Source organism: Trachurus japonicus, chromosome 5, assembly GCF_045865225.1.
Source record: "Trachurus japonicus isolate A0001 chromosome 5, Traja_1.0".
Taxonomy (NCBI): Eukaryota; Metazoa; Chordata; class Actinopteri; order Carangiformes; family Carangidae; genus Trachurus; species Trachurus japonicus.
Genome location: NC_140911.1, coordinates 1,709,815 through 1,723,927, shown reverse-complemented (window position 1 = coordinate 1,723,927; position 14,113 = coordinate 1,709,815). Strand labels below are relative to the sequence as shown.

General features: G+C 41.2%; 1 protein-coding gene across 1 annotated transcript in view; it reads left to right on the top strand.

Moving 5' to 3' along the window:
- The first annotated feature begins 385 nt into the window (after positions 1-385).
- Positions 386-14,113, top strand: part of fancd2 (FA complementation group D2) — a 43,312-nt gene continuing 29,584 nt past the window's right edge. Inside the window, exons 1-19 of the mRNA XM_085775531.1 lie at positions 386-562; positions 1,530-1,664; positions 2,458-2,525; positions 2,652-2,758; positions 3,939-3,999; positions 4,473-4,525; positions 4,659-4,737; positions 5,582-5,706; positions 6,376-6,463; positions 6,558-6,662; positions 6,781-6,881; positions 7,961-8,087; positions 9,812-9,847; positions 9,956-10,102; positions 10,604-10,738; positions 11,584-11,715; positions 12,520-12,627; positions 13,656-13,765; positions 13,881-13,935. Of these exons, the coding sequence (XP_085631657.1) occupies positions 502-562; positions 1,530-1,664; positions 2,458-2,525; positions 2,652-2,758; positions 3,939-3,999; positions 4,473-4,525; positions 4,659-4,737; positions 5,582-5,706; positions 6,376-6,463; positions 6,558-6,662; positions 6,781-6,881; positions 7,961-8,087; positions 9,812-9,847; positions 9,956-10,102; positions 10,604-10,738; positions 11,584-11,715; positions 12,520-12,627; positions 13,656-13,765; positions 13,881-13,935 (1,833 nt within the window). The 5' untranslated portion in view covers positions 386-501. The remainder of the gene's footprint in view (positions 563-1,529; positions 1,665-2,457; positions 2,526-2,651; positions 2,759-3,938; positions 4,000-4,472; positions 4,526-4,658; positions 4,738-5,581; positions 5,707-6,375; positions 6,464-6,557; positions 6,663-6,780; positions 6,882-7,960; positions 8,088-9,811; positions 9,848-9,955; positions 10,103-10,603; positions 10,739-11,583; positions 11,716-12,519; positions 12,628-13,655; positions 13,766-13,880; positions 13,936-14,113) is intronic.

Below are 14,113 nucleotides of genomic sequence, written 5' to 3'. Positions count from 1 at the left end.
TAAAACACGTTGTAACGGTTGTGACGTTGAACAAACATCTTAATTTATCTACACAACAGACATTAGAGTCGTCAGAGTCACTGTTAATGAAGCTAACTGAAACATTTACTGTCGATTTATTACATTGTTCTCATATCAGACGTAGCGGTCAGTTTCTGCTCCGTTAGCTCCGTTAGCTAACACTACGGAGTTTAGCTGACGTCCCCTTACGTTCGTGACGTCGATGACGTAACGACGTACAGCTGGTTTGGCGCGGAACTTTGTTTGGTAACGAGTCTGTGGAGGAGAGGAGTTGTTCTGTGATTAACGCTGCGTGTTTCACTGTAAATACTGATTTAAACTTCCAATAACACAACAACACGATGAGTTTAACAGGTTCAGTGTGTTTGCTAGCTGCTAAACTAGCTGCTAAACCAGCTAGCACGTCGACGGTTGTGTTTCTGTTGTTGTTAACGTGTGAAACTGTTGAGTGAAACTAGTTGTAATGTTGTGTTTCTGTAGATGATGCGGAAAAAGCGTCGCTCCTCGGTGGATAAAGGAGATGGAGCTGCTCCGGCCTCCAGTGAGTTAAACCTGAAACCCATAGACATGAATATAACATTATGTCTATGGTTAAAGCTGCTGTCACATCAGCTCTGGACCAGGATAATATCTGCATCATGGCACTGATTATATACTGATTTATAATACTATAACCAGCTGTGTGATCTAACATCTGGGCCATGGCACCGACTACATCCTGACATATAATACTATAACCAGCACTGACTACAACACACCACACCATAATAACACTGATGTGTGACAGGACCATCACATGTTTCATATTTCACTGACAAGCTCAGACCACTCACACAGAGATGTAATAGATTACATGTTTGTCCTTATGTCCAGAGTGATAGTGACATACGTCCATTAAATTATAACATGTATTGCAAATGTCTATATGACAATACAGTGTCAGATGATATTTATCTCATTCATATACAGTATGTAAATTTATTAAAATGATGTAATATAACATTTTTATCTTCACATTCTGGGAAACTGGTCCAGACCTTCGTCTGGATATAATATTATACATAGACACATACTGACAGGCTTTATGATGGATATACAGGATATTAATGTAAAATATGTCTATAATATAAACACACAGATCACATGTAGACATGTGTCAAATCAATATATAATAAAATTGTTCCAAATTTTCATATCTTTGGTCTGTGATAAATTCACTATATACACACTGTTGCCCATAGTTGGAATAAAATGTTGTTGTTTTTTACCTCCTCTCACCAAATGATTGTGACAATGTGATTTATTCCTGATATATTAAATGTATATCTTCTCAAAACTTTATTGATCAATCTCTTCCAAACATATCACTGTGAAAGTTCAACCACAATCAACCTTGACAATAGGAATAAAATGAGGAATGTGTCTGTAAACTTAATGATTACACCTTCATGGGCAACAGTACATATTCAAATACTAAATAAATATATATATTTATATATGTTTTACAGAAGTGAAGAAGAGTCGCGGCGGCGGTCGTCAGTCCAGAGAAGCTGCTGCAGAGGAAACCAACCAGAGCGTCTTCACTGTGTTTCTGAGACAGGCCGGGGTCACTTTACAGCAAGGAGGCTCGTCCAACCAGATCGGTACACACACACACACACACACACACACACACACACACACACACACACACACGGTTACCCGAGTACCCGAGTAGGCAATCTGCTACTCGGTTATGAATTATTACCCGGTTAACCCAGGATTAAAAAACAGCACGTTAGAGCAACAGTCTAGTGTCGGATCAAACTACATCATCAGGCCGTGGTTCGGCTGTTTGTAGTGTTAAACAGTTTCGGATCAAGCAATGTGATTTTCTGCTGTGTAAAAGCGTTTTTGGATCGAGCCTCGGACTTTCAAACTTTAATCTGTGTAAACCGTCGGCAGGGAGACGACAGGTGTCATCAAGTCTGTTAGAAAATCTGCTTTCAGTTTACAAACACTCTGAAACCTTCCCAGTTATTTCCTGAGACGATGCGAGGCAGAGAGGAGCGAAGGCACCAACATGTAGTGTGGACTAATAAAGAAGCACCGCTAATGATTAAAAAAAATAAAAGGTTTTCTCCTCCGAGGCAGCCGCGGCATAAAGATGCTCATCTGCCCCGTATGTGCATCTTAAACTCCATCTCTACTCTGATTATCCAGCTGATATTTAGTCTGACGACGCTGTGTGTCAGTGATGCGACTGTCTGACGGACAGAGAGCATTTATGCACCGACATGACGTCATTAAGTAATCGGTTATCCGGGTAACACCAGGTTAGGTTACTCGGTTAGAAAATTATTCTAAATGCCCATCCCTAATACACACACACTGTCAGCTTCAGTCTGAACAGTGAAACATCAGTTCCTCCTCCTCTGACGTGTTTCTTCTCTCCAGCCGTCGACCAGGTGGTTTTCCAGAAGCGAATCCAGCAGCAGCTGAAGAAGAGTCCCAGGTTTCCAGGAGTGAGTACAGAACAGTGTTGTTGTTACACACCTACACACACACACACACACACTTACACACACACACACACACACCTACACACACACACACACGCTGACACACAGGTGTGTTCCTCTGCTGCTCAGATCGTCCAGGAGTTCGTCAGCGGGTTGGAGTCTCACATCGAGGACCAGGACCGGTTCAGGAACTGTCTCCTCCCGTGTGTCCCACAGCTGCCGGACGGAGACGCCGGGTAAATACATAAATAAATAAAGGGGGGGGGGGGGTGACAACGACCGAAGGAGAACCATAAGTTTCGCTTTTACCCACCACGTCTCTCCCTCGACGCAGAGGGGAGGGGGGGGCGGTGATTCGTACCCGTATTTTAAAGCCGAAAAACTCCGCAATGTAACTTTAAATGTTGCTGTGTGTAAAACAAGACTGTGGTCTGTTAACGAGCTGCAGACCAGTGAATTTGGAGCTGACGAGCGGATCGAAAAAAGAGAGAGAGACAATGCGGCCCCGTGATCGCCTCCGCGATCACCCCCGTGCCGACCCCGCCCCCGCTGAGGAGGAACTAGAAGAACTCAGCTGTAGTGGAAAAGCAACTTTACCGAGCTGAGCCGTGACTGTGTAGTGGAAAAGCGCCATTAGAAAGGGCTCAAACAAGTGATCATGGGAGACGTTTTGTTCATTCACAAGAACTTGTAGAAATAGAAACAGACCCGACTTCTAACTTCTAACTTCCCGGTCCAGAACAGGAGACCAGAGTCTGTTGGAGACTTTATGGTAGATGAGGTTTCAGCTGTAACGTTGTGTCCAAGGTGTGTGTGTGAGTTAGGGCTGTCAGTTTTTAGAAAAATGAGGTTCGAAAGATTATTGAATGACCCGTAATTTGTTCGGATATATTCAAATATTACCCCCCCCCTCCCCCGCCGCAGCCGCAGCACACACAGTCGCGGTGTTTTATTTTGAAAATTGACCGGATACTCTCGTTGTTTCATGTTTGACTTCCTGCCCAGCTTGACGCGATTGCTCGCGGCTCTCGCACAAAATAGACCAGACGCTGCACGGCGCGAGCCGGCCGCGGAGGTGCACGCCGCGACACCACACCAGCGGTTAATATGGGCACAGAAAGTAAACTGGCTCCGCTTCTCGGCTGTTCGCGGCCCTTCCGCGTCCGGTGGACGTTCCGCGGCGCTATGCAGGCACCGGGCACTGCAGCCAAAGACGGTAAATAGAGTATCTTTGCTGCAGCCTGCATATCGAGCAGGTCATTACTGCTCGAATACGAACTTTTCCCCCCACATTCGAACGAATATTCGAATGTCGAATAAAAAGTGACAGCCCTAGTGTGAGTGTGTGTGTCTGTGTCTGTGTGTGTCTGTGTCTGTGTGTGTGACTAACACACCTGTCCTCCTCCCATACTGCAGCTGCGTCAGCTCCTTCCAGGAGAGTTTGCTGCGGATGTTGCTGGGGATCGAGATGCTGCAGGTCAGATCCTCTCCTGCACAACACAACATCTACACTGCAAAAACTCAAAATCTTTCCAAGAATATTTGTCTTATTTCTTGTCAAAATGTCTCATTTCTAGTCAAAACTAATCTCTTTCCACTTTAAATAAGACCCATCACCTAAAAATTAACTTGTTTCTAGATCATTTTCACTTGTTTCAAACTAATTTTCACTTGAAATAAGTAGAAAAATCTGCCAGTGAAAGCAAGTTTTATGTGCTTGTAATAAGAAAGAAAAACTTGCTCCACTATCAGATTTTTCTACTTATTTCAAGTGAAAATCTGCTTGAAAGAAGTAAAAAGTGTCTAAAAACAAGCTACTTTTTTATGTATGACTTATTTTAGGTAGAATTAGATTTGTTTTGACTAAAAATAAGTCATATTCTTGGTAAGATTTAGAGTTTTTGCAGTGTAACAACAGCTTAACCCTGTTTCCTCTGTGTCTGTGTCCAGACGGCGGTCATCAACACGCTGCTGGAGAAGCTCCCTGAGTTCATGCTGGACGGGTCAGTGTGTAGACATGAGGTCGCCTTACAGCAGTGACATCATCATCTCTGACGTGTGTGTGTGTGTGTGTGTGTGTGTGTGTGTGTGTGTTCCTCTAAACGTGATGATGTCGTCCTGTCGTTCTGCTCTCAGCTCTGCAGACGGAGGACTCTCTCTCCCTCGGGTCATCATCAACCAGCTCAAGTGGCTGGACAGAGTGGTGGACAGCAAGGTGGAGTTCACTTAGTTACAGCCTGTAATCATGTGTTCATCATCATGTGTTCATCATGTGTCATCAGAGCCGATGGAGACGTGTGGTTATATGACTTATAAGCCAGTTTAACATTTAAAAGCCAGACTGGATTTGAGTTGCAGATATCTGTGATTCAGTTTTGCCTCTTGTCAAAAAGAATATTTCAGATCCACAACTACGTTCTTCCTAGGACAAATGACGTCACTGTAACCATTCATGTGTATGGGGTTTGTCATTACAGATATCTACAGTTCAGTTGCAGATATCCGCTGAATTACAACTAGTACTAATAATTCCAGTTTGAGATATCTACAATTTGATTCTGACTAGTCATAATTTCAGTTCAAGATATCTTTAATTCACCTCCACTAAAGATATCTACATGTCCCTTTTCAGATATCTGTAAGTTTTGACTAGGAGAAATGACGTCAAACTGGAATTAGTACTAGTGGTAATTCAGTTACAGATATCTGTAATTCACATAGTGGATATCTGCAACTGAATTGTAGATATCTGTAATGACAAACCCCATACACATGAATGGTTACAGTGACGTCATCTGTCCTATAGGAAGAACGTAGTTGTGGATCTGAAATGTTCTTTTTGACAAGAGGCAAAACTGAATTACAGATATCTGGAATAAAAAAATCCAACTATTCAAAATGTAGTTACGACCAGAAAGACGTTGTTGATATCTACAATGTTCATTCTGGAGAGTCAAACTTAGCTTTTAAATGTTAAATCCACTTGCCATATGTGTTCATCATGTGTTCATCATGTGTTCATCGTGTGGTTAACCCTCTGACTGTGTCTCTGTCTGCAGGAGTTGTCTGTGAAGCTGATGGAGCTGGTGTCGGTCGCCCCCGTCGACGTGCAGCGCGACATCATCACCAGTCTGCCGGAGATCCTGGAGGATTCCCAGCACCACGACATCGCAGCAGAGCTCAAGTACGGAGAGTCTGAGGCTCAGAGGCTCAGAGCTGCAGCTCACAGTTAACCTGTTATCATCTAGTGTTAAAGGGATAGTAGCATGTTTTTAAAGTGGGGTTGTATGATCTACAAATAGCCCCTAAGTACTTTAATTGCAGTAGAAGACTCTCTGCACTCCTCCCGTTAGCAACGCCAGCCCATAATAGCCCTGCCCAGAGATTTACAACATACAGTGTTGTGAATGGACCCAAAGAAACGGCCTATTTTCACGGCCTAAAAGAGGTTTTACCTGAAAATAAATACACAGTTCCATTGTTCACTATAATATAATTTTTTCCAGCCCTTCAAAGTGCAGGAAAAACACAGTTTTTATTTGGACCTAACCAACTCACGTATCCCTCCGCCCAGGGTTAGCGCCGCCGATCAGCAGGTGGTTAGGTCCAAATAAAAACTGGAAAAAATTATATTATAGCGAACAATGGAACTTTCGTTCTTGATCAATGAAAACATTCTTGGCAAATGTTTTCTCTTTCGTCCGTCTTGCACCGGTCCTAAGAATTCCACAGTGCGCGCTGAGGCTCATGGGAAATGTAGTGAAAACACTTTGCTTTCTGAAACTCCTCAGTCAGTGAACATCATCATCTCCTCCTCCTCCTCCTCCTCCTCCTCCTCTTCCTCTCTGTGCAGCTCGTTGCTTCAGACCAACACTCAGCTGACCGTTCCCGTCCTCGACGCTCTGTCCAGCCTGAACCTCAGCTCCTCTCTGCTGTCGGAGGTAACACACACACACACACTCTCTCTCTCTAGTTCACACCCTCACTCTTTAAACAACCTGGTGACCTACTTCCTGTCTCTGTGTGTGACCTCAGGTGCGTGCGGCAGTCATGGCAACGCTGGCGGCGGTGCAGCTGGAGGATCTTCCCGTGGTCGTCAAGTTCATCCTGCACTCCGTCTCCGCCGCCGACGCTTACGAGGTTTGACCTCCTCGCTAATAAACACAATATGATATAGTTTTATTATATTGTCATTAATGTGAAGCTGAGCTCAGGTCCAGACGGTGTTTTATTGTGTTTTATCTTTATTTGCGTCCAGGTGGTGACTCTTCTCCGTAAGAAGCTGGAGCTGGAGCAGTGTGTCCTCCCCCCGGCGCTGCAGCCGTCGCAGAGCCGCATGAAGAGCAAAGGAGCTGCAGCGTAAGACCACAACACACCACAACACGACATGACACAACTAGGGATGGGCAACTGAACTCAGTACTTTTATTGGTACTGACTGAATCCAAACAAGTACCGAGCATCGATTCACGTGAAGTCAAACGGTTCCTGAACCTTTGCATGGCGTGCGTCAGTGAGAGTCTATGGGAGCGTCTGTCTGTCAACGACCTCTTATTTCAGTCTCACTCACTCTCGTCCGTCATTTGAAACAAGGAGCGGTGCCACCAGCCCGTCGTTTTAAATCACCGACTGAAAAACAAGCAGTCCGTCATTTAAAAATGTCGGTGCTTAAGTTTAAGTTTAAGTTTAAGTTTATTGTTGTCATTGCATAAAAAACATATACAACGAAATTTCGTTCGGCAGTCTCCTATAGCAGCAAAGAGCTAAAAATCAATCAATAAATAAATAATTAAGTGTTTGCACAAATAAAGATCATTTAAAAATGTCGGTGCTAGGGCTGCAACTAACGATTATTTTAATAATCTACTATTTTTTTGATTAATCAGATTTTTAAAAAAAAGCATTTTTACTTTCCGTCTCTTTATTCAAAAACAGAACATTATTTCAAATTGACGGTGCAGAAAAGGTGACAGGTTGCTGCTTGAACATTCTGAGGTGTAAAAGTAATAAATTATTAAGATTAATTAAAGGGACTACGAAGACTTCATTTCCCATGAGCCTCTGCACGCACGGTGAAATTCTTGGACCAGCGCAAGACGGACGAGCTCTCCTGTCTTAAAAACCCACGTCGATATTCCTCATCAGTCGTCACCGTGCAGGGTCTGAGCTGCTCCTCGGTTTCACTTCCTGAGGCTGTAGGAGTCTCTCCATGTTTCTCCTTCTGCCGCAGTAAAAAGGAACATTTACATTCTTTCAGACAAGACGATTGTCTCATAAACTATTCGATTATTTGAAAATCATTGCCCGTCCTTAAAACATAAAATACTCCTAAAGGCTGAGGAGTTGTGATGATGAGACAAAAATATTCAAATTAAAATTTCAGAGGTTTTGACTATTTGTTTTTTTCAGATAAAATAACTTTAATTACCTTCATGCAGGTCTTCGTCCTCGTCCTCGTCTTCGTCCTCAGCAGCAGCAGCCGCCGGCAGCAGCGTCACTCTGATCCTGGACGGCATCAAGTCTGCCGTCAGATTCCAGAAGAGTATCTCTGAAGCCTGGCTCAAGGTGAGAGACGGAGAGAATGAACTTCTAAACACAAGTTTATTAAACATCTACATCTACAGCAGAGTCAACAGTCACACAGTCGGCCCGGTCATTTCTAGGTCAAATAAGTTATTGGACCAAACATATTCAAACATCTTTTTTTACATACATACTTCTACACACAAACATATTCAAAGTTATCTGACCTGAAAACACAACACAGTCACTGTCTGAATGAGATTCTCAGTAACGACAGGTGGAAAATGTCTTAACAAAGTAAAACGCAGCCACCAGGCAGAAAAAAGACAAATGAAATCAAATTGCTAGAAGAAAGAAAGAACAGATGTCAGACATCTCGTGTTGGTAAAGCCTGCGAAACAAAGGCACAAAATAGAAGGATGATAATATGAGCAGGCAGATTAATATTAAAAACACAGAAATACCTGGTAAATGTTACGATTACTAAACATGAAACTGATTCCAGATGTTTGTAAATAACTCAGGCTTCTTGTTTAAATGATACTGATGTAATAACAGCCACATGTCAGAAGTGAAAAACATCCTTTTTTTTAAAAGTATGACATTTGTCGAATTCTGACGTTTTTCTAAAAGATTATGACCTTTTCTTGTGAAATAATGACTTAGTTCTCGTAATATTGTGACTTTTTTCTCAAAATTATTATTTTTTGTAAAATTACGACTTTTTCCATTAAAAAAAAAACATGACTTGTACAATTATGACTTTTCTACAACAGAGTATTAGGGCCACATTGACAAATAAAAAAATCACAAACTTCGAAAATAAAGTTGGAAATTTACAACTTTATTCTCGCAATGTTATGACTTTTTTCTCGTAGGAAATGTACGACTTTATTCTCGTAAATTTACCACTTTATTCTTGTAAATTTATGACTTTATTCTCAAAGTCTGTGTTTTGTTTTGTTCTCAATGTGACCCTAATACTTTTCCCCCGTAAAGTTATGACATTTTTTTTTCCTCAAAAAATTATGACTTTTTCTTGTCGAATTCTGACGTTTTTCAAAAAAACAAAAAAATTACTTTATTCTCTTAATATTGTGACTTTTTCTCAATTTTTTTTATTTTTTGTGAAATTACGACTTTTTTCATTAAAAAAAAAGACTTTTTCTTGTACAATTATGACTTTTCTACAACGTAGTATTAGGGCCACATTGACAAATAAATTACGAGAATAAAGTTGTAAATTTACTACTTTATTTTCGTAATGTTATGACTTTTTTCCCGTAGGAAATGTACGACTTTATTCTCGAAGTCTGTGTTTTTTTTTCTCAATGTGGCCCTAATACTACGTTGTACTTTTCCCCCGTAAAATTATGACTTTTCTTTTTTCCTCAAAAAATTATGACTTTTTCTTGGTATATTACGATTTATTTCATAAAAAAAAAAAAACATAACTTTTTCTCGTACAATTATGACTTTTCTATGACGTAGTATTATATTAGGGCCACATTGACAAATAAAAAAATCACAAACTTCGAGAATAAAGTCGTAAATTTATGACTTTATTCTCGAAGTCTGTGTTTTGTTTTTTTCTCAATGTGGCCCTAATACTCCGTCTTACTTTTCCCCTGTAAAATTATGACTTTTCCTTTTTCCCTCAAAAAATTACGACTTTTTCTTGTAATGTCAGAAGTGAAAAACCCACGTGTGTGTGTGAGTTTGTAATGACAGTAACTCCACTGACTCACTGTGTCGTTGTTGACCAGGCGATCGAGGCTGTGGACGAAGCAGACGACCACAAGGTGAGAGGAGTCTCCTCAGTCTTTACATATACTATAACATACGGTACGTTATGTGTGTGTGTTTCATGTCTCTGCCTTGTTCTCTCTGTCTCTCCATCTCTCCTCCAGGTGATCGACCTGCTGCTGCTCTTCATCCTCCACTCCACCAACTCCAACCAGAGCCGCCGAGGAGCCGAGCGGCTGCTGAAGCTCAAAGTGCGGACGGGGCTGCTGCAGGACGCTCTGCTGCAGAGGACCTTCAGGGACTACGCTCAGGTGGACACACACACACACACGTTTAGCTGAGTGGTGTTAAAGGAATAGTTCACTCAAAATTCAAATGGACGGTTACAAATGGATACCAACTGTCTTCGTAACAAAAAGACACACCAAAAAACATCCAGATACCTCCATGCTGCTCATATGTAATGTCCGTCTTGTATTGAAGCCCCGAAATGCGAAATTGTTCCGAAAAAAATTAAATAAAGTCTATATTTCAAGCTTGTTTGTAGCGGAAGCTCCTCTTCCTGGTCCGTCCAAATTTCGGAGAATCAAATATCGGGGGCTTCAATACAAGAGGGACATTACATACGAGCAGCATGGAGGTATCTGGATGTTATTTGGTGTGTCTTTTTGTTATGAAGACAGTTGGTATCCATTTGCAACCGTTATATGGACATGCACTGCTACGCCGAGACCCCCTGTAACTCAGAGAAGCCAATTTCAATTTCAATTTTGGGTGAACTATCCCTTTAACAGCTGGTTTTGTCTCTCCAGGTGATGCGCAGCTACTTCTCGTCCGTCCTGGCTCTGGCTCAGACTCTGCTCCGTTCTCCTGACGCGGCCGTGGTGCCGTTTGGAGGATTAATGTACCAGCTCTCCTTCACCGTGTTCGACTCCTACTGCCAACAGGTCGGTCTCTGCCTCTTTCATTAACACATAGTATAATTTTGGAAATCATGGGCTGTGATATTGCAGAGATGCACGTGATGCAAAACGCCATCAGGGCCGACAGACCGGAGTGTGTAATTAATTTCAGTTTCTCCACGATTAGTTGATTTTTAGTCTAAATTTCAGGGCTTCAGTCGACCAAGAATTTCTTTGGTTGATTACAGCCCTGGTGAAATGCACTGACACATCAGCCCAGCCCAGCCCAATAAGTAAACAGAGAAAGAAAATGTATAATAGACATTTGGACCGAAAAGGCGTAGGCTGAAGCATAGCTTATTACACCTACCCTGTTACAACTCAAGTTAATTTAAAAAATGTAATATGTACAATTTGTTATTTATTAATAAAGAAATAAGCAGTCATAAAAGAGTGAAAAGAGAGAAGCTGCTTGATTTTATTTCCCTTTCTTCTTCCTTTCCTTTCCTTTCCTTTCCTTTCCTTTCCTTCTTCTTCTCCTTTCCCTTCTTCCTCCCCTACTTCCTTCCTCCTCAAAAAATGAAGAAAAAAAGAAAAGAAAAAGACAATCAAACATACAGAACAAAACAAAACAAAAATAGCAGCAGCATAGCACGTGTCACCACTCATTACTCTAACTTATATAAATGAATCATCCTGTTTTTAAGTACTTTTTTTAAATAAGATTATGGTATTGCATGTTTTTAAGTCATTCTCCAATTTGTTCCATAAATTAACAGCTGTTACCGTAGTGCATTGTAATTTGGTGTTGTGTCATGGTCACATCAGATTAAATCTGACTCAGGTTTATTCATGTGGTTGACCCGTGTGCCCTGTGTGTCGTCTGTCAGGAGGTGGTCGGTGCTCTGGTCACCCACGTGTGCAGCGGCGTAGCAGGAGAAGTGGACATGGCCCTGGAGCTGCTGTGTGTCCTGGTGACGGAGAAACCCTCCGACATGGCGCTGTACGCCGTGTTCGTCAAGGTCAGGAGCTAAACACACCAATAACAACTACATCTATCCACCACTTTCTGGAGAATGATGCTGGGTGTCGCCATGACGCTCCATCCCAACGTTACTGTATTGTTGACAGCATAGACTGGTTGATAGACATCGGCCGTGATGACTTTATTAATAATCATCATGTAATTTTAATGAGAACAATACGGACGAGCTTTATGTCACATTTTCACGTCACTATATCACCGTTGCGACTACTCTGATGTTTATGAAGTCTATAAAACGAATTGTTGAACAAACATTTTAGATTAGCTGGGCTAACCGTTAGCCGTTAGCAGTGTCAATAAACAATAACTCAATAAACGGCCCATGAAAAAATATTTTTTCCAGCAGATATCCTAGTTCCAACATGACTGAGCTAACTGGAGTAGTTTCATGTCGTGTCCCACAACGGGAGGGTTTTAACAGCTGACGTCCTGGTGTTAGCTTAGCTACCGCTGTTAGCTGTCAGCAGCAGCAAAGCTAACAACTACGACAACCATGACTAATTACAAAAACGTGCACACAGAAATAGTAATGTTTGTTCAATAATTTGTTTTATAGACTTAACAAACATCAGATTTAGTCACAACGGTTTTGGCAGCCCGGAGCCCCCACATTTGGTGCCTACACCGGTGGCTAACGCTACCAGTTAGCCGCTCGCTAGAATGCTACTAAAACCCACTTCCGTTGTGGTGTGACGCAATGGATCATGGGAAAATAAAGTGGTGGATATTTGAGTAGGTGTGAGCTCGGTGTGTAACAGCCTGTGGTGTTGCTCTGCTGCAGGGCATCCTGGACTACATGGACAACCTGACGCCGCAGCAGATCCGCAGACTCTTCCAGCTGCTCAGCCGACTGGCGTTCGGGACGCAGCAGCAGGGAGCTCACATCCAGGTGCAGTCACATCAGACTCATGGAAAACTACGACGGAGTATAAGGGCCACATTGAAAAAAATAAAATAAAATTCACAGACTTTGAGAATAAAGTCATAGTTTTATGAGAATAAAGTGTCACTTTTATGAGAAAACGTCTTAAATTGACGGAAAAAAGTCGTAATGGTACCAGTAAGTGGATACGGTAGCTGTTCTGGTTCTTTCTGCATTTTCTTACATATTATTTTCAAAGTCCTGATACTGATGACAATGTGGTGCTGATGAGCCCAAAGATTAAGTATCTCCTTGTTTGTTAAACCTGTATGGACGTACAACTTCACCAAACGCTCCACGGCCTCATTTTAACAACTTTCCTCCTCGAAAACAACAGGTTAAAATATCATGACTTTATTCTTGTAGGGTTAATTTTATGACTTTTTTCCCCAAAAAAAGTATGTATTTTTCTCGTAAAATTATGACTTTATTATTATTTAGATTATGACTACTCGTAATATGACTTTTTTCTAAAAACATATCATGACTTTTTCTCAATTTTTTAAAATAACTTTTCTTGTAAAATTAGAAAAAAAACAATTTTCTTGTGAAACTATGACTTTATTCTCGTAATATTATGACTTTTCTCCAAATTGTGACTTTTTTGGTAAAACTATGACCTTTTTCCTTTTAAAAAGACATTTTCTTGTTAAAAAAAAAAAAAAAAATTTTCCAAAAAAAAAGACTTTTCATGTAGAATTGTGACTTTTCCCCCGTGATATTATGACTTTTCCCCCAAAAAAGTATGACTTTTTCTTGTAGAATTATGACGTTTTTCTAAAAAAATATGACCTTTCTTGTGAAATAATGACTTTATTCTTATAATATTGTGTCTTTTTTCTCAAAATTATTACTTTTTGTTAAAATGCGACTTTTTTCATTAAAAAAAAACATGACTTTTTCTTGTACAATTATGAATTTTCCCCCGTAAAATTATTACTTTTTTTTTTCCCCTCAAAAAATTCTGACTTTTTCCTCTTTTCTCCTCCTCTCAGGACGACATGCACATCGTGATCCGTAAGCAGCTCTCCAGCACCGTCCCCAAGTACAAACGCATCGGGATCATCGGAGCCGTGATGATCGTCGGCAGCATGGGAGCGTCGAGGTGAGAGAAGCTGAAGCATCCTCCATCTTTACTCTGTCTCTCTGTCTCTGTGTGTGTGTTAATAATAATAATAATAATACATTTTATTTGATCTCTCTTTCTCTCCTCCGTCCAGACCTAAAGTGAAGGAGTCTCAGAACGAGTCGTTGCCTCAGGAGACGTTCAGACAGGTACAGGCAGAAGAGTCACTCATGTGTTTCTGTTGTATTATTATGTACCGGTATTTGTCTTGTATTTTTTGAAAGAGCTCTGTTAGCCGTTACTCTCCCTCTTTGGTTTTTTCGTCTCCTCAGACAAAACTTTTAATTTCTTTGGTTTTCTTGCTGCTTCTGCCATGATCGCGGTAAT